The sequence below is a fragment of the Miscanthus floridulus genome, chromosome 11 (assembly GCF_019320115.1).
Source record: "Miscanthus floridulus cultivar M001 chromosome 11, ASM1932011v1, whole genome shotgun sequence".
Lineage (NCBI taxonomy): Eukaryota > Viridiplantae > Streptophyta > Magnoliopsida > Poales > Poaceae > Miscanthus > Miscanthus floridulus.
The window spans coordinates 95,144,947-95,163,877 of record NC_089590.1 but is presented as its reverse complement, the minus strand read 5'-3'; the positions used below and the strand labels follow the sequence as shown (position 1 = coordinate 95,163,877).

Here is an 18,931-nt window from a genome sequence, read left to right as displayed (position 1 = left end):
GGTGCGCTCAAGCAATGGTACCGGTGGCGAGAGAGATATGGTCAAGCTGTGTCCACGAACCATGGGGAGATGATTAGGCGCGCTCCATAAAAATGGTTAAAAGGAAGGCAAGTTAGTGCAAGATAATGCAGGGATTGCCAGAAACCCAGGGTAGCATTCTAGCATGCAATCGCCAAACATGGTAGTTGTGACGGAATTCAGTGGGAACCTACTTGTACTAATACAGTGCCCATGCTAACGCCACGGTAACATTCAAACATGCAAATTAAAACAACCAAAAGACACAGTTTGCTGCATAAGATTTAGCATTTACAACTTAGCAAGTTACCACTTACCACTCAACATCCACGATGTAAATAAACATATGATCGAAAATTCCTTTATAGTGAAAATTGACAAATTTCTTCAAAGACCCCAAAAAAGAGCATACCTTGCTGTAGACAAAAAAATGTTTCACAAACTACCAAAAGAAGATGTATATTTTAGTAATCAAGCAAAATTGAAAAACGGCTAGGAACCCTAATGACTACAAATCAGTGCAGACACGTGTGTCATACGGCAATCTTATACATTCAGAAGATCAGCAGCAGCTCAACGTAATCTAAGTGGGCCACAGATTTGTATATCCCAATGAAAATTTTTAGAACACAATGAACTGTTGCCGGTCCATACATGTATCAAATGCGCTTCACTGATCTTCCATTCGTACAAGTGAAAATCACACATCGATACATCTCTGATACATAACCCCCCACACATAATCTTATCGAAGCTCCTAGTCATATTCAGCTGTTGCAAGAAAACTCCCAACCTACAAAAGAACAATAGAGTTATTACATGAGCATCAATGATTAGGCCATGTCTTAGTTATTACATCATATCGGAGGCATATATTTAAATATTTATAGTCATCTCCCTTCTAACAGATAAACTCAAGCCCAACAGATCGTCAGTTACACTGTAAGTTTTCGAAAGTGAGGATGTGATGCCAGTACTTTCTTGCATTCTAGCAAGAGAAACCAATGAGCTATGTGTGTTCTCATCATAAGTAGCATACATGTAAAACTGGAAAATATTCGGACACATTGAGGCAAAAGGCAAAAAGATTGATGACATTTTATTTCACAGGTACGTTATGCATCATCGCCCAAAGGCACCTCTTGCCCATTTGTCCCACAGATTGCCTAAAATTAATAGGTCAGTTCATCTCTGGAACACTTGGTCTCACAGATTGATACCCAGTACAGAAAGCTCCTACTCTGTGTGGGGTCTGAGGAAGGGTGTCAGTGGCAAGCCTTACCCTCGCCCGTGCAATGCGAGGAGACCGCGACTCAAATCCAGGACCTTCCGATCACAGGCGGTAAGACTCTACCGCTTGCACTAGGCCCGCCCTTCGTCTCACAGATTGATAGATTCTGGAATATTGGATCAGATCATCAGAGGCAAATAACACGAACTGATGTATTTCTGATGAAAAAAACAAATCTTACCAACGGACCACAGTACCTTCCTAAAATGCATGGTGGCCTAACTGAATCAGAGGCAAGGTTCTCCTTTGGAACATTGACAGACAGAACATATTTCGTATGTCCTGGCTGAATGGCAGTTAACTTCATCTATCCCAAGTATCGTATAATCCATCTGACAAGGTTAGCTCCATAAATAAATCTCAAGAAAAGTATGGTACAAGCAGTCGAAACTTCAAATGATTCGCAAAATTATCTTTACATGACAGTAGCCTTTCATGGCCGTGGAACCAGGGGCAGACCCAGTAAAGGACATGGGTGTACACATCTACCCCCGACTGAAACAATCGAATTTAGTAGGCTTAATTCATGCATACACACTATTAATTAGAAGCTGTTTCTCCTCTCCATAAAAGAACAATTGGAGATATGCAATCCTGCAAGGACACTTACAAGTTTAAAGGCCAGCAATTTGTTCTCATCTTCCATCATCTTATTCTACAATCAGCCAATAAAATAGTGGATGAGGGAAAGAATTAAAAAGAACCACATGCTCCAAAAAAATTCATAATACAGAATCATTAGTTAGATTAAGCTCGTACGTTTGTCACACGTCTTTCCTAGTGCTCCATCTGCATCAACAAAACAACCAATATCAGAAATTATTCTGGACAAGGTACCATATATGTTTTGACACATGTTTTAGAAACAGATTTTCTTTCAATCTGCTGGTGTTCAGCTAATGAAGAAAAAAAAAAGGTCTGCAAGGTACCATATATGTTGATGTGAAAACTGATGGTGAAGGCATACCAGCATGTTAAAACTGCCATTGCAGTTTTTTCTAGACACCTACCTTGTTGAGCAGCAAAATATGGGGTAAAATACATCTTCACATGCGAGATAAAAATACTCCTACTTCCTTAGTAGACTACAGTATTATGTAAAAAGAGAACAAACGTCCCTTCAGATTTACAGAGCAGTGAAACATTGAATACATGAGAGCAATTTTTTAAATTGGCAGAAAACACTAAGCATACAAACAATGCCCCCTTTTTAACAAGAAAATAATTGTAGATCAAGTAAACATCCTATACTCTGGAGGTGCATCGTATGTATACTTACACACTCTCAAATTTGCAGGATAACCTCAAAGAAAAAACCCGAGAAAATTAAGAGAGAAGGGGGAAGAAGACCAGACAGAGAGAGAGATGGAGGGGGAGGAGATGATGCTACCTAGGTTGCAGTTGGCCGAGGGCGCCGCCGCTGGGAGGGCCGGAAGGGTTGCCACACTGGAATCAGGCGTGGCCGGACAGGGCGCCCGCGCCTGATGGCGCCGCCGCTAGGCGGACCGAGAGCAGGAAAGGGAGGCTTTGTTCGGGGAGGTAGAGAGGGGCCGGACGATGTTGGCGAGGGAGACGGAGGCGCGGCCGGCAGGGGAGCTGCGCCGGGCGCGGCCGCCGCCGGCCAAAACCCTAGCCGTCCGCCGGACTGGGAGAAGGAGACGGAGGTGCTTGCCGAGGACGGAGAGAGGGGCGCGCGGTGCCGGCCGGAGTCGAGAGGGAGGTGCCGGCCGGAGAGGGATGCTGTGGGTGGAGAGGGAGGTGCCGCCGCCGGCGAAGAGGAAGGACCGAAGGAGTCGCGAGAGGAGCGTTGATGTTTTTTTCGGGAAAAAGAGGAGGCACCTAGGAATCGAACCGTGGCCGTCTGGGGAGAGGGGAGTCGCGCGCGGGGTGAGGATGAGTGACGAAGGTTTGGTCCAAAGAACATTCGCCGTTGGATCTGAGTGAGTGAGAGAAAGTTTAGATTAGGGTAAATCTCGTCCTTTCGTTTTAAAGGTGGTCTGTTTCTGGGTGCATTTTTTTTTTTTTTGCAGGTAGGAGAGATCATGACTGTGGCATTGGGGGACAAATTATGGGGTAGTTATAAAAAATTTAGAACCAGTGCATTATTAGGCGACGCAACGGCGGAAACACGATGGTGGGCGCTGGGCCCAGCCGGCCAGTCCAGTGCAGATAGGTGAGATCTTGGAGGCCCAAGTTCCACCAACACACCTACACGCGCAGAAAAGCTTGAGCTTTTCCAAATCACCGGTTGGTTACAGCAGCAGCGAATTTACACGGGCAGTCTTGAGCATCCAGGAGCGAGATGGACTCGTGAAAAAGCGCGGCCTCTTCCCTGATCAGATGAACCATCTCATCTGTTCGTCGCCATGGCCGGCTGCTGCAGCTCTGCCGCCCCCCAAGACTCCAAGAGGCAAGAGAATGAATTCCTCCTTCAGTCGTAGGGGTTCCTGAACTTCTTAAGGAGGTCCGGGATGTCGTAGGCCAGCATGTCATCCACGCCCTGAACCATCTTGGGCCTCAGCTTCTCTAACCTGTCGAAGTTGTAGGCGCTCAGAAGCTCCCTGTACTCCACGCTGGGGAAGTCGCCTGGCGGCAGGAGCAGCTCCTTCTAGACTTGTACAAGGGCAGTTCGGATTCGGATTCAGAGACAGAATTATATGGATGGGATATACATGTGAGTGCAATGGGATGAGCTACAACCTTTGCGAAGTGTTCATCCAGGCCGTCGAGCAGCTTCTGCTGAGCCTTGGCCTTGCCCATCAGTGCAGGCATCTCTTTCTTCAGATGGCTGATTATGTGCGCGTGGACTTTGGCGGCCCGAGCGCGCTTCACAAACTCGTTGATTTGACGTCCCCAAATGTCCAAAGATCCATCACGGGTGCTTAGAAGTTAGAACCGGTTAAATCAAAATGGCAAAATAGTTTACTGAATATATATGGCGATGTGTTCTCACCCGACGATCGCAGGCCTTCTTGGGGATGTCGTTGAGGTCCGAGAGCAAGTCATCTTGTTCTTTCTGGAATAGCTCCATGCCCAGTGGGCCAGCCGCTATCTCCCTGATCGGCTTGTCGTTGAATGAACTAGAAGAGGAGGCAATTAGTTCAGTATTTTATTTCACTGAAGCTGATGCAGCCATGGAAATATCTGATCGACAGACACGCATGACTTCTGGTGTGTTCAGGACTTTCCCGAGCGACCATAGCAGTGCTCCTTACACTCTCATCGGCTGAAAAATATTTTTTCTTTTCACGTCAGAAAACTTAAAACTGCTTAGAAGGGTTTTTTTTTTAAATGTCAGAAGGGTTAAGCTGTTGAGATATCAAGGTTCAAAAGATAAGATAAGATATGTTGCTGGTGTTGCATATTTCAGGAGTATACATCATAGGAGCAAGAAGATGGAATATGCTGACTCTGTTGAGCGATAGAGAAAAGGGCATTACGGCGATAAGCAGGAATACTCGCCTGTTGTGCATCAACTTGGTCTGCCTTGTTGAGAACTATACGTATTTTGTCATCATGCCCACGGAGTGACCCGATCACACGCTTGAACTCATCGCTGATGTCGAGTTTATGTGGATCAAACAGGAGAAGAATAAGATCACACTTGGCTGCAAACCGTAAAGTAATATGCTGTTTTCCTGTGTGTCTGAACGCTCACAAGGGCCAGACGCCCATGCTGCTACACCGTAGCCGCAGTAGGGTCAGTCGTCGAAAGGCTTTCCTATCGCTTTGTAGTCACAGAAGGGATAGACGTCAAAGTCAGGCCTGCTGTCACATGTAGTCACTGTAATATTATAGTTGTGCATTAGGATTAGATGGGTAAAGTTGTATATATAGCTTCGCACTGCAACTCAGTAAAGTGAGCGAATTCAGTTTTGTCATCTCTCTGCAGAGCTTCGACCAACACTTGTGCTTGTGCTGTGAGTGCTCGGCTCTGTTCTCCCTCCTTTCTTCTACCTCTAGCCATAGTGTGTGGTCGGTAACACCGGTGAGCGGTCGGCTCACCCGTGTGAAAGATCCAGGGGACAACAAGTGGTATCAGAGCCGTACAAGCGCCGTCGCCGGACTAACCGCTGGCGATGACGGGCGGTTTAGAGATGGACGACAGCTGGAGGAGCGCGATGCTGGAGGAGATGAAGGCGATCGAGAAAAACGAGACTTGAGAGCTCGTCGATCCACCTCCAGGATGCCGTCCGATCGACCTGAAGTGGGTGTATAAGGTCAAGCGGGACGAGCGCGGCGTCATTGTCAAGCACAAGGCACGTCTCGTCGCCCGAGGCTTTGTCCAGCGCGACGACATCGACTTTAAGTAAGTCTTTACGCCGGTAGCGCGCATGGAGTCAATCCGACTGCTGCTGGCTTTGGCAGCAACGAAGGACTGGCGCGTCAATCACCTAGACGTAAAATCAGCCTTCCTCAACGGCGAGCTGGTGGAAACGGTTTTCGTCAGGCAACCTCCGTATTTCGCCGTCATGGGAGCAGAGCACAGGGTGCTCCGACTGCGCAAGGCGCTCTATGGGCTGCGGTAGGCTCCGTGAGCGTGGTACACCAAGCTTGACGCCACGCTGGGCGAGCTTAGGTTCACGCGGTGCGCAACCGAGCACACACTCTACACACGGCGACGGGGAAAGAGGTGCTCTATATGCGTGTATGTGGATGACTTGATCGTCACCGACGCGTGTGCGGAGGACATCAATAGTTTCAAGCACGAGATGACGACTCGTTTTTGAATGAGCGATCGGGGCACACTCTCCTACTACATCGGCATCGAGGTGACACAGGGGAAGGAGGTGCTCACGCTCGGTCAGAGCGCGTACACCTCAAAATTGTTGGAGCGGAGCGGCATGGCTGAGTGCAAGCCGTGCGTGACTCCAATGCAGGTGCGGCTAAAGCTGACGAAGGCCAGTACCGCGGCGAAGGTAGATGCAACACTCTACCGGAGCATCGTCGACGGTCTGCGCTACCTAGTCCACACGAGGCCAGACGTTATGTTCACCGTGGGCTACGTCAGCCACTTGATGGAGGATCCCCGAGATGATCACTAAGCTGCGGTAAAGCGGCTGCTGTGCTACGTCAAGAGAACGGTGGATTAGGTGATCGTCTTTCCCAAGACCGACGGAAGTGGGCTGCAGCTCACTGTGTTCAGCGATGCAGATATGACGGGGGACATCGACGGATGGCGAAGCACCTCTGACGTACTCGTCTTCCTCGGGTCGGCTCCAATCTCAAGGTTGTCGTTGAACCAGAAGGTAGTGGCGCTGTCCACGTGTAAGGCAGAGGACGTGGCGGCGGCCACAGTGGCGTGCCAAGCTGTGTAGCTGCGCAGGCTGTTGGGCGAGTTGACCAGTGTGAAAGCTCACCACCAGCACTGATGGTGGACAACCTGTCCGCCATCGCCCTCGTGAAGAATCCGGTTCTCCACAACCGAAGCAAGCACATCGACGTCAAGTTTCACTTCCTCAGGGATTGTGTCGATGGAGGGCAGATCGTCATCAAGTTCGTTGAAACTGGTCGGTAGCTCGCGGACGTCCTCACCAAGCCGCTCGGCCGTCTTCGGTTCACGGAGCTAAAGAAGATGATCGGTCCTGCTGTCACATCTAGTCATTGTAGCAGCATGGCAGCCTGACATATCTGTGTACTAGGATTATATGGGTAGAGTTGTATATATAGCTTCGCACTGTAACTCAGTAAAGTGAACGAGTTCGGTTTTGCCATCTCCTCTGCAGAGCTCCGGCCGACGTCCGCTCGGCCGTCTTCGGTTCACGGAGCTAAAGAAGATGATCGGTCCTGCTGTCACATCTAGTCACTGTAGCAGCATGGCAGCCTGACATATCTGTGTACTAGGATTAGATGGGTAGAGTTGTATATATAGCTTCGCACTGTAACTCAGTAAAGTGAACGAGTTCAGTTTTGCCATCTCCTCTGCAGAGCTCCGGCCAACGTCCGCTCGGCCGTCTTCGGTTCACAAAGCTAAAGAAGATGATCGGTCCTGCTGTCACATCTAGTCACTGTAGCAGCATGGCAGCCTGACATATCTGTGTACTAGGATTAGATGGGTAGAGTTGTATATATAGCTTCGCACTGTAACTCAGTAAAGTGAACGAGTTCAGTTTTACCATCTCCTCTGCAGAGCTCCGGCCAACGTTGGTGCTTGTTCTTCTACCTCTAGCCATAGTGTGTGATCGGCAACGTCAGTGAGTGGTCGGATCACCTGTGTGGAAGATCCGGGGCCAACAGATGTAACTCCAGGGAAATATTAGCTACGCTGCGTCCGCTGCTTCTCCCCTGATAAAACTCCAGGAGTATCCACGAAGGTTACATACTCTAATAACTTCACAAAGAAACCGGTAATGTTAATTTCTCCCACAACAATAGCACAACAAGGTGGATGTAGATATTCAGTGCAAGATAAGGATCATACTGGATGTGGCATCTGAGAACATTCAAACATTGATAAAAATGCTGTTCCGAAAGATGACAGGCCACTGTATGGCATGTCAGCTTGAACGGCAATGGTGTTTCCAGGAATGCATCTTTCATCCGGTCCAGACTGCGGTGGTGGAAGCAGGTATCATAGGAATGACAGGATGCATGGAGAAGATACATACTGATTACTGAATGATTCAAAGGATGATAGGAGTCCAAGAGAACTTACAGTGATGACAACAAATCTGTCTGTTGTAGGTTCTGGTCCAATATGAGCACCTGCACAAGGATTATTGCATATATTGATAAAATTTATTCAAAGAAATGATGTGATACAAAAACAATGGGTAATCCATCTTGCTCACCTGGATAACTTGTCTTTAGTAAATGCTTTATGAATGTTGTTTTCCCGGTGGAGTATTGACCCAACAGCATGACCATTGGCTTTGCATCAAAATCACTGCTAGTCTGTTCGAGGAAAAAGGTCACTGCTAGTCTACAAATATGATATCTTATTAAAGAAGTATGATGCAGAAACCTCTATAAATTGTAGAACAGAACAAATATCACATATTATTTTTACAATACGACACTTTTACTAAAGTTGTAGAAATGAGCAATGAATAATTTACAAATGCTTTTAACAAGCTGTTAAAAAAAATACTATGGGCCTAAAGGGACAGCAGCCTGACTAAGCTCAATCCACAGCAGGGAGCTTGACCAAGCCTAGCCGGCCCAATAAGGCCCAATGTGTGTTCAGTGAAGCCAGAGTATCAGAGGAATTAAAAAAAAACTGTTAAAAAATCAATAACATGATAGAGATACATTGCTGTGCAGAAAGATTCTATCCTTTGGCATTACACATACCAAGAGAGTTCATGTGTTTTTTGAATTATTAGGATCTTATTAAAATTTTACCATGGACTATGTCTTTGGGTTTATAAGATCTAAAGAGCAAGGGAGACACAATACTTGACAACAAATGTACCTTTGCTGTAAAACAAATAAAACTGTAGAGAAAATAGAGGGGTGATGATTACCAGCAAGGGAGACACAAAGTCATGGAACTGGTATATTGTAAAATTAACTTTGAGTCAGGTTATATTGTAACTGGTATATTGTAAAATAGAGGGGTGATGATTAGCCCATAGAGAGAACTGATGGCAGGTATCGGTGATTCTGATGGATGACATGCTGCATAATGCGCAAGCATATCAGTCAGGTTTCAGAAACTCAACAGACAAAAGCGTTAGCTCTTCCATTAGGTTTGAAGGTAACAGCACTAACCAACAATAGCAGACTCGCCCTTACTCCCAGAGTTCTTTTTCTTCGAGAATCATAAAGGAAAAACAGAGGAGAGATAACTAAGGTTGTATGCTATTCTGCATTTTGATTCAAGCTAAGGAAAAGATACCGTGACATACTAGTTTTTTAGCCAGACCTTCCATTGTGGGGGGCTGCAACCTCTCGAGATCTGAAGTAGATGAAAACATTCAGCGGGTTTTTTTTTTCGTCAAACAAATATCTTTACCAATTAAATCTCCTTTGAATGTGCTTTACCTGCACTTGAAAGGGTGTCATGACTGATTTCATTCCCTGCTTGTGCGAGAGAAACCAGCTGCACATTGGTATCCGGTTTAATGTACAAAAAGAAAAAAAAAACAAGCCCATATACGCAGAGATCAGACTGAAGAAGAACCTGTATCCGTGTATAGTTTACAAACCTGCATGGCAGTCATAAACTCGTAGAATCCAAGATATCCCTGCTGTTTGGAATCAGCGATCGCCCAAACCTGAAGATGCAAAAGAAACATTTTGGTGACATCTGACATCGGTTTGAAAAAGAAGCATTTTGGAGACTGAGAATCCAATCCAAGAGAAAAAAAATGGAGAAAACATGTGCTAGCGCTGCGTATGAAAACTAGCTGTAACCCTGCTAAAGAGTAAAGTTCATGGCCGGTCCTTAAACTTGCAGGGGTGTGTTATCCCGGTCACTTAACTCAGAAAGTGTGTCATTCTGCTTCTTAATCTATGTTTGGGTCTCATTTTCATCCAAACGAGTATGGATCCGCACCCGCATGAAAAGATAATACTTGATTGCTTGAAATAAAAACAATAGCGGGGTTATAAGCAAAATTGCCCAAACACATAAATTACACAAATATTTACATGCATGCATTATCACTTGTTCCTGCATATAATGCGAGAAATGGCGTTTGCCAATGCATGCATGCATTATCGCAGATCGTTTCTGGTTAGAACGAACACGTTGACTCACCTGCTTGAGCTCGGGCTTGGAGAGATTGGACATGGCGAAGAACCTAAGCTCATCTTTCCCCGTCAGGCGGCCATCTCCGTCTTTGATCCGTTCGCGTAGCAGCACCGGCGCAATCAAAATAAAATTCAGTAACATCCATTCATCCGCGAGATGGAAAAGGATGAGTCGCCGTGGAAGCAAACCTTCGTCGGCGACGGCGAACCACTGGAGGTAGGTGGCGCGCTGCTCCTTGAGGCTCCACTTCTTGGGCGACGAGTCCTGCCCCATCTCTCTCCCGGCCCGTTCACCTCCCTCCCTGCCGGAGTCTGGGGAGGAGACGAGGAGAGGGAGGACGACGGGGAGGGGCAGGCAACTAGCGCCTCGAGGAATGCCACCACCGCAGAAGCGCGCGCGGGCAGCGTCTTCCCGCGGGTTAACGTACGGGGATCGGTGCCTCCAGCCCGCGGCAAACGCGGCGCCTCCCATCGACCCCGCGTGGCGCCTTGACCCGGCAGCCACGCTCGCGTCCTGGGCCTCCATAGCTCGCCCGACTTTTGAAAGATTGGCCCAAGGAAATCCGGCCCGGGCGGGCAGGATCGGCCCAAAACAGTCCCTGTACCGGGTTCCCGCGCAGCCGCTCGCGCCGCCACGCCCCACGCGGATGGCGCGCGCGCGAGACCCGGTCCCGCGGGCGCGTTTGGGGGCGGTCAAACGGAGGCGGGGCCCGCGGGGCTCGCCTCGGCCTCACCCACCACGAGCCGCAGGATCTCACGTCGCGTCGCATCAAAAGGCGGTGCCCTGCGCGTCTGGGGCGGCGGGACTTGCGAGTGCGTGCGTGACCGAGACCACGCGGCGCCGTCCCTCTGGCCCCGCGCCCCGCGCGTGGGTGGGAGCCGACGGGCGGCACCGAACTCGCGCCTGCGGGGCCGCCATCGTCCGCGTCTCGGATAGCGATGGGTCAGCGGGCAGGCGGGCAGGCATCGTATCGGCCGGCCTATCGGGTGAGGTGTGTGGCCACGGTGCCCGCCGCCAGGCGCCAGTTGCAGGCAACTGGGACTCTGAGTCGGGGCCACGGCAGGCGGCTGCGGAGCGCAGACTGCATTGCGCCGTCATCGCGAGGGTTCCTCAAAATCCAAATTTTAATACTATGTAAAAAGAAGATTTCCCGTCACATTAAATTTATAGTATATGCATGGAGTACTAAATGTTGACGAAATCAAAAACTAATTATACAGTTTGGTTGTACTTTGCGAGACAAACGTTTTGAGCCTAATTAGTCAACGACTGGACAATTATTACCAAATACAAACGAAATGCTACAGTGTTCTGCAGGGTGCTACACTGACTTTGCCGGCGCCGAATCGGCCCAACTAAACGAGGGCTAGCTAGTGTAAAGAGAATTCAGGCATGTTTGGTTCAGGCTTTAAAACTTTAGCTCCTAAAAATTTTAAGCAGCCTTCTAAAAGAGTGTTTGGTTCTACGTCCTAAAACTGACTAAAGGCAATAATGCAGTGGTAAAAGAACCATGATGCCCTCCCCAGTTACCCCTGGCGCTACTCTCTTTCTCCCTCAGCTCCGCACGCCACTCTTTCTCCCTCCAGTCTCCTCCCCACTCCTCAAATGCCGCAGCCACGCCTCACACGTTCCGCCGCCGCCGCTGCTTCTTTCGGCAACGTCGCCGTCGATCCTCCGCCGCCGTCGCCAGATCCACGCCCGCGCTACCCGGATCCGCCACCCCCTCACTCCCCCTGACCTCTTGCTTCTTCGCTCAAGCCTCCCCCTCACCGGCTCCATGAGGGATGGCAGCCGCCACCGCCGGCGTTGGTCCCGCCGCGGGGAGGGTCACCGGCACTACAGGACGCGGCGCGCGCGGGGCGGACGGGTGCCTCCGCCCTCCCTGTGCCAAAATGACGGCTGCTACGGGTGCCCGCCACCGGCGCTCGGCCTCCGGGCCCACCCACCAGGGCCTTGTCCTCCGGCAACGCCGGCGGAAGGACGGGGTGGTGGGGGGCGCGAATGCGAGTGGCGGGGCGACCGCCGGAGGTGGACGACATGGTGGTGGCCCGCGCGGAGGCGCGAGGGAGCGGGGACGCCGCGCCCGGCCCGTGCGGCGACACGAGGGAGCGGGGGCGGCGGATCCGGCGGCGCGAGGGAGTGCGGGGGCGTGGGGGAGCGTGCGGTCGGGAGGGGTACCCCAGGTCCAGGATGGACTTTAGGAGATTTTAGGAGGTGTGGAGCTCCTAAAATTTTTAGCTCCTCCTAAAGTTTTTAGGAGCTTTTAGGAGGGGGTGTTTGGTTCTTTAGGCAAATTTTATCCAGATTTTAGCTCCTAAAGTTTCTAGGAGAGGTAGCCAAATAGGGCCTTCTATTATCTGTCGTGGAGAGATTAAATAGCTAGCGATTTCTAAATAGATAATCTAGCACGATTTCTTAGAAACAATCTCTCATAGCTCAAATAACTCTCTGCTACAGTATTCTTTTTTTATTTTTAAGTCTAATCTAGCTACTATTTGAAAGTTGCCATTAAGAATGTCTAAGGTCAGTCTCAATGACATTTTATAGGAGTTTCATTTCTATTTAATGATATGACACATCAGCGAAACTACTGAGTTGACAAGTTAAGGGCGAAGAGAGAGAAGAATAGCATGCGGATGGAACCCAGTCGGCACCGTTACCCAGGCAATGAAATCCGATGAAACGCCCACTGAGCACGGAGAGTTTCATTCCAACGCGCTCGGGCGGATTTCCTGCGAAGCGCGACATTCTCCTTCCCGCCGCCGCCCCCCGCCTCCCTGGTTCACGCCAAATCTTTCCCTCCCCAATCCTATACTCACGCCTCCTTCCATGCCGGCTGCTGCTTGTGGGCGTCGTGTTCCACGGCCACCGGCTGCTGCGCTGCCTCAGCCAGGATTCCCCTTCCCAATTGAAGCATTTTGGTCCAGATCTGGCGGCAGTGGTGGTGCAGTCCACTCCCTACAAGAACAATCAGCGAATATGTGGTAAGCTCATCTTCGCATCAAGTTCTGTTGTCGTCTCCTTTCCTATTAGATGGTAGTACAGATGATGTGTATGAGCGCTAGCTGGTTGGGAGCATCAGATGTGTTTTTGCGTCAAATTTCTTCAATGTTGAATATTGATGGCGTATGGCAGCATCGTTCGTTTCAGTGATGGTTGCTGCTGCTGGCTTGCTGGCCTATAAAGCCAGTAAATTGTTAGGGGAGTGTCGATGTCAAGCCAGGATGCAGAGTTGGAGAAAATCACCATTGTCATGATTTAGGTGCCCTTATTCATGAATGTTTAAGAAGTGAACCGAAAGGGATGCTATCTGAATTTTTTTTCTGAAATGAAAATCTATCTGCATTTGCCTGAATGTTATCTGCATTTGCATTCATATGACCTTACCAGTGTACTGAAACTGAAAGTATATTGATGGTATATGTCACTGAACTGAAAGATTGAACTCGGCTGCAGTCAAGCTATGTCTATTTTGACTGAAAGTATATTCGATATAGTCTGACCCAAGAGTGTATAGGTGCAAATGTGATATGCCAATACTCGGCTGCAGTTAAACTGTCTCCATTTTGATTCCAAGTTCACTTCATGTTTTCATATAGTTCCTATTTGCTGTCCAATTCAATTATCTACTACTATAGCCTTGTGATAGATATGGTATTTTTTATTCCAACAAAGGTCACAGGAAGAGCATGAGGAGCATGCAAACAAGGCAAAGACCTTGCCTGAAACAACTACAGAAAAGAACAAGCTGATCATCGACGGGATCTACAAGCAGCAGTCAACTGATGGCTACGGATCTCAAATATTGAAGTTTTAAGCTCTGAAAAAGGATGAATCATGTATCTGAAAAAGTTACAATGTTATTTTAGGCAAATTCTTGTATTGTGTATTGTGGTGTTGGCCGCAAATAGAATATTGAACCCACTAGCACATCTAGATGAAAATGTCAATTGTCTGACATGCAAATCCCAAGAAGTTAGTTCGCTTCGTCGCTGCGTGTTTTCACGTTGTTCGTACTTATCGGCTATCAAATTTAAATGGCTACATAGTCCAAATGGCACATTAGATCCCAATATCATGTATATATTAACCGCTGCAACTTGCCAAACAAGCCGAAATACTAGCTGATTTGTTGTGAGAAAAAAAAAAACACTGTTCCCGTTGAAAAAACAAGCTGAAAAGTACGAATTATAAGACAAGCGAACTTGTCCTGGAAACAGTATAATGAAATCCTTCACTAAGAGAGCCGGTTTCATTTCTCAATCTAAATATGCAAAGCTTATACGTCTTGGATTACAGGATAGTATATACAAATGACAAAGACACGATGTGGAAGGATTTAATTGATCTCAAGCATAATACAAATAGGCCAAACATCTTATAGCTAGAACAAGTGGGACTTCTAACTTTCTTCGGAGGATTTATGTGGCCAACTAAAGTGTACGTTTGGAAGAACAGTTGATGATAGACTAATGGAGATGTGGATATATAAGTACGTGCAAAGTGGCTTCTATGACTCGAAATTGGCTAGTTGTGTTGCAGGAGGAGATTTCTTTTTTATGAAACAGAGAATAGATGAGGTTAGGAAGATGCTAAAGACAATGCTGTGGCTACCAAGCCATTGGTACATGAGTGGAGTCAAGTAATGGAGAAGCCAATTGAAAGCTACAAGTCGGGAAAATCTTAGGATGGAGGCAACGAAGAGAACAAGTAGGAACAATCTTCATCTCACTCTGATGTAATCTGCTTTTGTCGGTAGTTTTTTCTAGTTGTGTTTGGAGTGGATCTATGAGCAGTTTACTTGAATTTTCAGATGGGGCGCCGTCTACTGTGTTGTAACAGTTTAAACCATCCTTTCTTGACACATATGGTTAAGAGATTTGGGCTTGCTCCAAAACTCTAAAAAATATACAAAAACAAATTCATTGATTTTCAACTTGCACAAAAGTTGACCATGCTAGGAGATAATTGGCCACGTCGCGAGACGTAGCTTTTCCACCTATATATGTGTCGGATGCGAGAAAAACTCAATTCGAGACTTCAAATTGTAAGTGTCTCAAAAACTAATAGCCACTTCATGCATAGAATCAATGAAAGTTTTGAAAGTCAACTCTCAGCGCGCATCAAGGTATTAAGCAATTTGAACCAATGTCCTTGAGCCTCCAAAGATCAAGATACTAAGCAATCTCAACCAATGTCCTCGAAATCTAAGGAGAGCAAAGATATATTTATTTTATTATGGTGCTTGTTTCATCTCGCACCTCTTGTCCTTTCTTTGAACGTCGTTGTATGGATCATTAATTGTTAGAATTAATCTCATCCGTCTTGACCCAACGGTTGAGACGGACCCCTTGACCGTGTCCTGATTGGGGACGTTCAGCCATCTAGTGGCTGGTGGGCCCCCGTCGCACAGTGCCTATAAAGAGGAGGTGGGGCAAACAGCTCTTGACACGAGGTTCACTGCTACAGTAACAAGCCCACTGTCCTAACCCTAGTTCGATCCAAAGGGAGGCACTGCCAGCGACGGAAAGCACCGCCAGCATATTCACCATCGCCCCTGCACCACCCGACGTCCACACCGCTGCCGGGACGTCACTGCTATCTCTTCACCACCACTGGACGTCTACGACTTCACCACTAGCACCACGATGGGAACCACGGCGGACTCCTCCTCTAAGACTGACGGTCAGATACCTCTGCACCTCTCTCTCTTCCTCTAGTCTCCCTTTCTAGTTCGTGTCTCAAGATCATCCACTTATTTATCCCGAAAAGAATAGAAATCACCCTCTGATCTACACCTAGATGGTCCAAAGCGACTAACAATGGTATCAAAGCCACCGATCTAGTGTGTGGATTATGTCAGGGGTAGCAGTGTAGAAGGAGATGAGTTAGATCCGGTTCGGATCGAAAGAAAAGAAATACAAAGGGTTGATCGAACCCTAAACCCTAATCGGGTGATAGAAAGAAAAAGAAAGAAGGGGATTCGAATTCGATTTAGATTACCCTCCTAAAGAACCCTAACCCTAAAGAAATTGGACGGTCCGGGGAAGGTTTCCCCACCGCCGTCACTACCGCCTCACGCGGGATGGAGCACCCGCCGCTGTTTCGCTGACGCGCGGGAAGAGAATCAAAAGAACAGAAAAGAAAAGAACGGATTAGATCCTTTCGGATCTGAGCATACAGATTAGGGTTTTCACTAACCCTAACCCTAACTGGGTGAAGATGGAAACAGAGGGCTCGGATTTAAGAAAATGATGAGATCCGAACCCTAACCCGCTATAGACTCAGGGAAGAAGAAGAACAGGGTGAATCCCTAACCCAAAACCCTAACCCTAACTCGATGCCCATCCCAATCGGTCAAAACCGAAAAGAGCAAACTAGCAGAAACATAGAAGGGGAAAGGGAAAAGCAAGGCCGGTGGCTTACCTCATCGCTGCAATCTCTGCCGTCGTGCGGGAAAGACCGGACCGCGCCGGTGTTTATCGCCGAGATGCATCCGCGCGGGTATAGGTACAGGGCGCCGACACGGAGCCGCTTGACAGCGGCGTGCTCTCCCGACAGGGAACGCGCTCATCGGCAAGAGGGCCCGTGGTGGCGCCATCTTCATTTTCTCCTCCGGCGACGGCTGCTGTGCGTGAGAGAGAAGCGGAGCATGGAGAGAGAAGGCCAGGGTGCAAATGGACTTAGGGTTTCATGGGGAGGCCACTCGTGGCGGTTTTGTTCATGCGAAATGCAAGGACGACCGTCCGATCAAGATCCGACGGTGAGGAGTCACCGGGCCACTCAGTGGCCCAGGCGGGCGAGCGCGCCGCGGCGCTTTGCCTGCCCAGGCCCATGTTGTGGCCTGGGTGGCTGCGCGCGCGCGCGTGCCGAGTTGGGCCGGGCCGTTTTGCCGGTTGGGCCACAGCGCAGTAAAGAATTAAGCCATTTCTTTTTCTAATTTTCCAGTAAAATGCAATTTCCTGGAAAATGATAAATGGCTTAAAGAAAATTGAAAAAGAGAATTTTCCTGTGGGTAAAATTCAACAATCATGTTCATAGTTCCCGCTGCAAAGATTGTTTTATACTCCGATTAAAATTTGGATTATTTTAATTGGAGGAATAGTCGGATTATAGTTAAGATAAATTATAATATTATTATTTTCTGACCAACACTAATGATAACAATATTCTAAGTTCATTTATGAGTTTAAGTTTAAAGTTGAATTATGGTATTGTTATTTTCTAACCAACGTTGATGATAACAATATTATAATTCTATGAGTTTTATGTTTAAAGTTTAAGTCTCTGATGAATTTTGCATCAAAGTGACCAATTTTCAGAGAATAGATAAAGATCAAGGAATGCTCTTAAACTAGAGAAATGTATTTTCAAGTTTTCGCTGTAATGAAGTTGATTGTCTTCTAATTAAATTCGAACCAACGGAAGAATTTAATTTTGAGGAGCAGTTCTATGTTTTCAAGATTATTGAATTTCTATACGTTAATTCCATTTCTGCCCAACGGTGATGTGGAATTAATGTAGAAGAATGATGTTTTATTCTATTTCTGCCCAACGGTGATATAGAATAGAATATAAAGATTTCAAAGTTTAATGAGCATTATTGTTGAATATTTTTTTCAGACAAAAGACTTCCATGCTTTCATTCTTGAAGACAGTAAGAGAAATGAGCTGGGTACTTGTGACTCAGATGATGAAATGCCTAAGGACAAGTTATGTATGAAAGAATGCCATTGCTTAAGGGAATGTGTTATCTTTAAAGAATGGCTTCAAAAGAAAAGAATTCTAGGATATTGATCCAAGAAAAGAGATAGATCAATGAGAGTCTTCATTGAGAAATATTTTTTATGTACTCTCTGTGAAGAAGAATTTATTTTCAGTTTCACTTATGAGAGTTGTAAAAGCCATATACATGTTTAATTTGACTAACATTGGATTAAACATGTGTGTTAAAAGAATATTCGGATTTATTTCTGAATTTGATGATTGAACACGAGCCAATCCTGACATTTATGTCCGTTTAAGGGAATTATCTCGCATGACGGTAAAAGTTTGTGATAGTACCCACATGACGGGAAAAGTTTGAGAAAATACCCACATGGCGGGGTAAAGTTGGCATAGTACTTATCCCGCATGGCGGGAGGAGGATGTGATGATTCATGTGCTCTAAAGAAATATCCCACATATGGAGAGAAGTTTGGGATAGCTCTTATGCTATCCTAGTATTGACCGTACAGTCTGATTGTGTCATGGTCATTAAGTACTCAATGAGTTTAAGAACAAAAGAAAGTTGAATGTGAACCAAAAGATAAGAATGATATGCAAGTGTGACTTGCAAAAGTATTGATAATAATAGACTATGTTGAGTTTTGAAGTGTAATGAGAAAAATGTACTCCCATACGAATTTTGTTTGCATGATGTAATCATGTGGATGAAGTAAGTAATCAAAGTTTCCCCATTCACAAGAGTTCTGAATGTTTTGAAATTGTGGTAGAAAATTTCATACCACATTTTGAGAGGGAGAAATATAAGATTAATTAAGAAAGATACTTTTCCATACTTCAGATAATGCAATGCATACTATGCATTGAAGGTAAAAGTGATCTATAAAAATGTGATCGTTGAGGGAGTAAGACAATCATAATAACAATACCACTAAAGTAAAGAAATAGCTAAATTCCTAGACCTTTTACAGTTCCAATAGAAAGATAGCATAGTCGGCTAGTATTTATACTGGACGAGTTCAGAGTTATCAAGGCGGTGTTAAACACGCCATATGAGTTTTTAGCAGATTAAACCCAAAATTAGAAATTTGAAGATACACCATCATTACAAAAGATGGAGTAATCTGGGGGAGCATGGTATGTAGATACCTAAGGCTTGAATAGAAGTGGGATTACATATCCACTAAAATGTTTTAGAG

At 46.7% G+C, this 18,931-nt stretch overlaps 3 protein-coding genes across 5 annotated transcripts; 1 reads left to right on the top strand and 2 right to left on the bottom strand.

The window, feature by feature from the left end:
• Window positions 1-597: 597 nt before the first annotated feature.
• On the bottom strand, window positions 598-4,387 carry LOC136492689 (EH domain-containing protein 2-like). Its single transcript, XM_066488686.1, has 7 exons — window positions 4,010-4,387; window positions 2,700-3,917; window positions 2,069-2,098; window positions 1,920-1,964; window positions 1,507-1,641; window positions 1,301-1,415; window positions 598-811 (listed from the first exon to the last, which is right to left on the bottom strand). Exons 1-2 carry the CDS (start codon window positions 4,079-4,081, stop codon window positions 3,741-3,743), a joined length of 249 nt encoding a protein of 82 aa, XP_066344783.1. The 5' UTR covers window positions 4,082-4,387; the 3' UTR covers window positions 598-811; window positions 1,301-1,415; window positions 1,507-1,641; window positions 1,920-1,964; window positions 2,069-2,098; window positions 2,700-3,740.
• A 1,652-nt stretch (window positions 4,388-6,039) lies between these two features.
• On the top strand, window positions 6,040-6,354 carry LOC136492488 (uncharacterized mitochondrial protein AtMg00810-like). Its single transcript, XM_066488488.1, has one exon. The coding sequence runs from the start codon at window positions 6,040-6,042 to the stop codon at window positions 6,352-6,354; it is 315 nt and encodes a 104-aa protein (XP_066344585.1).
• Window positions 6,355-6,754: 400 nt separating this feature from the next.
• On the bottom strand, window positions 6,755-10,476 carry LOC136492688 (EH domain-containing protein 1-like). Of its 3 annotated transcripts, XM_066488683.1 has the most exons (9): window positions 10,196-10,476; window positions 10,014-10,093; window positions 9,460-9,528; window positions 9,296-9,353; window positions 9,160-9,209; window positions 8,101-8,203; window positions 7,965-8,014; window positions 7,731-7,859; window positions 6,755-7,594 (listed from the first exon to the last, which is right to left on the bottom strand). In XM_066488683.1, the coding sequence occupies exons 1-9, from the start codon at window positions 10,278-10,280 to the stop codon at window positions 7,517-7,519; spliced, it is 702 nt and encodes a 233-aa protein (XP_066344780.1). In that variant the 5' UTR covers window positions 10,281-10,476; the 3' UTR covers window positions 6,755-7,516. The 3 variants fall into 3 exon arrangements, 2 of the variants coding, with proteins under 2 accessions (XP_066344780.1, XP_066344782.1); XR_010768164.1 differs by lacking the exons at window positions 6,755-7,594; window positions 7,731-7,859; window positions 7,965-8,014 and adding exons at window positions 8,776-8,929; window positions 9,023-9,062 and having other exon boundaries at window positions 8,098-8,203; XM_066488685.1 differs by lacking the exons at window positions 6,755-7,594; window positions 7,731-7,859; window positions 7,965-8,014; window positions 8,101-8,203 and adding exons at window positions 8,210-8,929; window positions 9,023-9,062.
• Between the last annotated feature and the right edge of the window lie 8,455 nt (window positions 10,477-18,931).

What these genes read in the sequence shown, in the direction of transcription:
- LOC136492688 (XM_066488683.1), bottom strand. Translation starts at nt 10,280, where the DNA reads ATGGGGCAGGACTCGTCGCCCAAGAAGTGGAGCCTCAAGGAGCAGCGC. An exon ending in AGTTTATGACTGCCATGCAG is followed by an intron (nt 9,354 to 9,459) that starts GTTTGTAAACTA and finishes ACCAATGTGCAG; the next exon opens with CTGGTTTCTCTCGCACAAGC. An exon ending in ACTAAAGACAAGTTATCCAG is followed by an intron (nt 8,015 to 8,100) that starts GTGAGCAAGATG and finishes ATCCTTGTGCAG; the next exon opens with GTGCTCATATTGGACCAGAA.
- LOC136492689 (XM_066488686.1), bottom strand. Translation starts at nt 4,081, where the DNA reads ATGCCTGCACTGATGGGCAAGGCCAAGGCTCAGCAGAAGCTGCTCGAC. An exon ending in TGGATGAACACTTCGCAAAG is followed by an intron (nt 3,918 to 4,009) that starts GTTGTAGCTCAT and finishes GTACAAGTCTAG; the next exon opens with AAGGAGCTGCTCCTGCCGCC.
- LOC136492488 (XM_066488488.1), top strand. Translation starts at nt 6,040, where the DNA reads ATGAGCGATCGGGGCACACTCTCCTACTACATCGGCATCGAGGTGACA.